General features: G+C 47.3%; 1 protein-coding gene across 1 annotated transcript in view; it reads left to right on the forward strand.

The window, feature by feature from the left end:
* The first annotated feature begins 2,543 nt into the window (after positions 1 to 2,543).
* The window catches only part of LOC107114577 (acyl-coenzyme A synthetase ACSM4, mitochondrial-like), a 23,862-nt gene continuing 22,382 nt past the window's right edge, over positions 2,544 to 4,023 (forward strand). The window contains 1 exon segment of the mRNA XM_015416114.1: positions 2,544 to 2,744. Within this exon segment, the coding sequence (XP_015271600.1) occupies positions 2,544 to 2,744 (201 nt within the window).

Consider the following 4,023-nt stretch of genomic DNA (forward strand, 5'->3'; position numbering starts at 1 on the left):
GTAGATCTGGTAGTTCCATTTAAAAAAAGAGCATTACAGGCTACTCCCTCTAGCAGGTACTAAGTCAGTCTCCCATTTCCCAATGAAATGCCGGGGTGGTTTGCCAGACTCATCACATATATCATAACTAGGGGCAGTGCGGCATAGCGGTTAGAATGTCAGATTAGGGCTGGGGATTCAAACGCCAGTCCTAACCATGACCCTTCCCTAAGCAACCCTGGTGCTGGTCACTCTTTCTGATTCTAGCCTACTACACTGGGCTGTTGTGAGGATAAAACAAGGGGAGGGTATTTACTCCTCGCCTCCTTTAGAAGAACGTTAAGAAAAATAAACACCAGGGGTGGTGTGAAAAAGTACAAGATTTTTGGAATAGGATACAGAAAATGATTTTGGAAATAACAAATGTTAAAATCGCGTTGTCTCCTGAAATTGTACTGTTAAATATGACACCAGATAGCTGGAAGTGGAAAGATAAATATATTATAATTTATATACTCACAAGTGCAAGAATTTTATTAGCTAAATACTAGAAGTTAGAACAGATTCCTACACAGGAGGAGGTAATAAGTAGATTACTGGAGATGGCAGAGATGGACAAATTAAGTTTAGTCCTTCAAGGGAAGGATGAAAAAGTGTATGCTGAAAGATGGAAGCGTCTATATGATTGGATTAAGTTAAGAAGATAAGTGTAGACTCCATAATATGTAAGAAGTTGTATATGTGAATGTGCATTTCTTATAAAAAACGAAAATAAAGTTATTAAAAAATAAATAAATAAACACCAGGAAATGTCGTGGTTTCCATATACACTCTCCTCCTCTTACCTTCGTGGCTATTTGTTAAAGGCTAATTGGTGAAATGAAAACCTTCATTCTCAGGGGGGGATAATCCTTTCCTCAGAAAGTCACGCACACAAGGACCGGCTGGGTTTTAAAAGCCAGAACGAGGAGGGGGAGCTGGGAAGTGGTTGTTGCCGGCTATCGTGGCAGAGCGAAGCGAAATAATTAAAAGACATTTACCTAAAAATCCGTCACCTCCAGGTAGGAATCGCTCACCTTCTTACTGTCCCTGTATCCCTTGTCCAGGATGCTTTGGAAATTCTTTCCATGGTCTCCCTCCAGGCCCGTAGCTACAGTGGGGCATCTTGGGGAGGGCCGCCCCCGACCTACTGCCAAGGCTCTCCCCGACTTCCCATCCAGCCCCCAGGCGCTCCCAGGGGGGGGGTTGTAGAGGTGTGTGCGAGGTGCCCTCTGACTTATTTAAAGTCCCCCCCCAAAAAAAATTAAAAAATCCTGGCTATGGGCCTGTCTCCCTACCTCACAGAGCTGCTACCGGGAAAGGAAAGATGACATTCCCAAGCATTATGCTGTAGTAAATGCAACTGCACCATTATGGGTTGGTGGCTAGAAGTTCAATCTTGCTCAGTGCAAAGCAAAAGGATGGCTTCCTATTACCTTTTAGCAATGTGTTGCTTATAATTATAGGATGGAACAATCGAAATTGCAAATGTTTCGCGTACTTAAAGAGCGCTGTCCTGAAACTGGGGAAGGGGCTTTTCGAGGCCAGTGATGGGAGCAGGCAGGGCTGGGCACCTGCCGGGGCTTGCATATCGTGACAAGTGGGCCGCCCCGACAGGAGATGCTGGAGCTGTCTCCCAGTAGGAAGCTGGGTCGATCTACCATTTCCCAATGAACGAAATGCCAGGAAGGAGTGGGAGATGCCGAGCACCAGGAAAAGCTCTCTCTGTGCTGCCTTCTCCACGGCCCCAACCTGATCGACCAAGAAGGGCCCCCAAAACACTGCAAGCATTCTTCTTGCTCTTGGGGTCCCCCCAGCCTACTTGAGTCTGCGTACATTGGGGGGGGGATTGAGGACAGTTAGGGGGCACTGCTGCCGAATAATGATGGGCATGGTCGGCCACAGGATTACTGCCTTGGGGGAGGGACCAGTCACAAAATATTTGGAGGTTCTGACCAGTGTTCCCTCTAAGCTGAGTTAGTGTGAGCTAGCTCACAGTTTTTTAGCCTCTGGCTCACACATTTTTGTCTCCGCTCAGGAAGGATGGCTCCAGAGCCAACTAATTTATGCAGTAGCCAAGTCGCTCGCTCACAACTTTAATGCCAGTAGCCCACAAAGTAGAATTTTTGCTCACACAACTCCACAGCTTAGAGGGAAAATTGGTTCTGACCCAAGCAGCTGTTTTTGAGTGGGTGCTCCTTGCGGAGCCAAAGGTGACTCCTCCTGGAGTCTTCTAAAGCATCTCCTGCTCCAATGAGGTGGAGAAAGCCAGGATCGGCTCTTTGCTTTGGGAAGCTGGAAGTAGGTGCCAACAAACTGGCAGGCACAACGATGGAGGTCACTAGAGCCAGCCCTGAGAACATTCAATGGAATCAAGCCCTAGGAAGCCAGGCAGGATTTTCCACTGTTCACTAAGGTATTATGCTCAAATTATAACAAATAATCATTCATTTTCAACCTGTTTCTTTTTCTGAAGGCCCAAACCACACATTACTGCATGATCTCAGGCACAGGCAGCTTGAGTTATGAAAATACTAGTCAAATTCCAGGCTCTGCGACCTGTTTGGAATCCCAAGCTACTTCGCAAGTCCTTCCATAAAGAGGGCAGGGTATTTGCGTCTCTCGATCTTTCCAACCTCGAAGCCATTAACCGCTGTGAAAAGGAGGTCCCCGAGTACTTTAATTTTGCAAACGATGTTCTGGACAAGTGGTCAAAGATAGAAAAGGTAACTGTAGCTAAAACAGCAACTCCCTGCTTTGGAATAGAGAGTTAATATATCCTTTAATTTTGCAAACGATGTTCTGGACAATTGGTCAAAGATAGAAAAGGTAACTGCAGCTAAAAACAGCAACTCCCTGCTTTGGAATAGTGAGTTAATATATTCTCTGAATGGAGAAACGGTTTTACAAACAGGTAGTGGCAGGGAGGCAAGTTTGGTGTAGTGGTTAAGAGTGTAGTGGTTAAGTTTGATTCCCCACTCTTCCACATGCAGCTGCTGGTGGTGGGACCTTGGGTCAGTCATAAGTTCTTTCAGAGCTGTTCTCTCAAGGGCAGTTCTTGAAAGGGCTCTCTCAGCCCCACCTCCCTCACAGGCAGTGTTCCCTCTAAGCTGAGTTAGTGTGAGCTAGCTTACAGTTTTTTAGCCTCCAGCTCGCACATTTTTGTCTTAGCTCAGGAAGGATGGCTCCAGGGCAAGCTAATTTATGCAGCAGCCAAATCGCCTGCCCACAACTTTAATGCCAGTCGCTCACAGAGTAGATTTTTTGCTCACAAGACTCCACTGCTTAGAGGGAGCATTGCTCACAGGGTGTCTGTTGTGGGGAGGGGAAGGGAAAGGTGTTCTGAGACTGCTTTGGATAGAGAAGGGTGGGGTATACATCCAATTTCTTCTTCTTCTTCTTCTTCTTCTTCGTCTTCTTCAGAATGGAGCCAGAATTATAAGGAGGCCATGCTGAACCATTGCCTGGGGTGGGATGGGGCATATTTCTGTCTCAAGCTATGCTTCTGCATAGGAAGACAGAAACAAATGCAGCCACATGAATTCTCACAGTTTTTGCCCGGGTTCACATCAGACTAAAATAATGTAGCTTGAACTCGACTCAGAGCTAGACTCTGACTTAATGTTCTCTCTTCGGCCTGGCCGAGAGAGCGAAAGCAACTGGCTCAGGCCAGCTAATGAGCTTCACAATGAGCGGGGATTTGAGCCCTTATGTTCCCCCAAGAGCACTATGGTCGGGGGCCCAAAATCTGTTGGTCATCCCGGGCCCCAAGGACACCAAACTGACTGCGACCAGGGCCAGGGCTTTTTCAGTGGCGGCTCCTACCTGGTGAAATGAGCTCCCAGGGGAGATCTGGGCCCTGCGGGACCTTACGCAGTTCCGCAGGGCCTGCAAGATGGAGCTCTTCCGCCAGGCCTTTGAGTAGGAGCCACCGCCCCTCTATACCATCACCGTCACTGTACCTAAAGAATTGCTCTGATGGGGCCCTGAGGAAGAACTGGAAAT

Source organism: Gekko japonicus, unplaced genomic scaffold (genome assembly GCF_001447785.1).
Source record: "Gekko japonicus isolate JY-2015 unplaced genomic scaffold, Gekko_japonicus_V1.1 scaffold321, whole genome shotgun sequence".
Lineage (NCBI taxonomy): Eukaryota > Metazoa > Chordata > Lepidosauria > Squamata > Gekkonidae > Gekko > Gekko japonicus.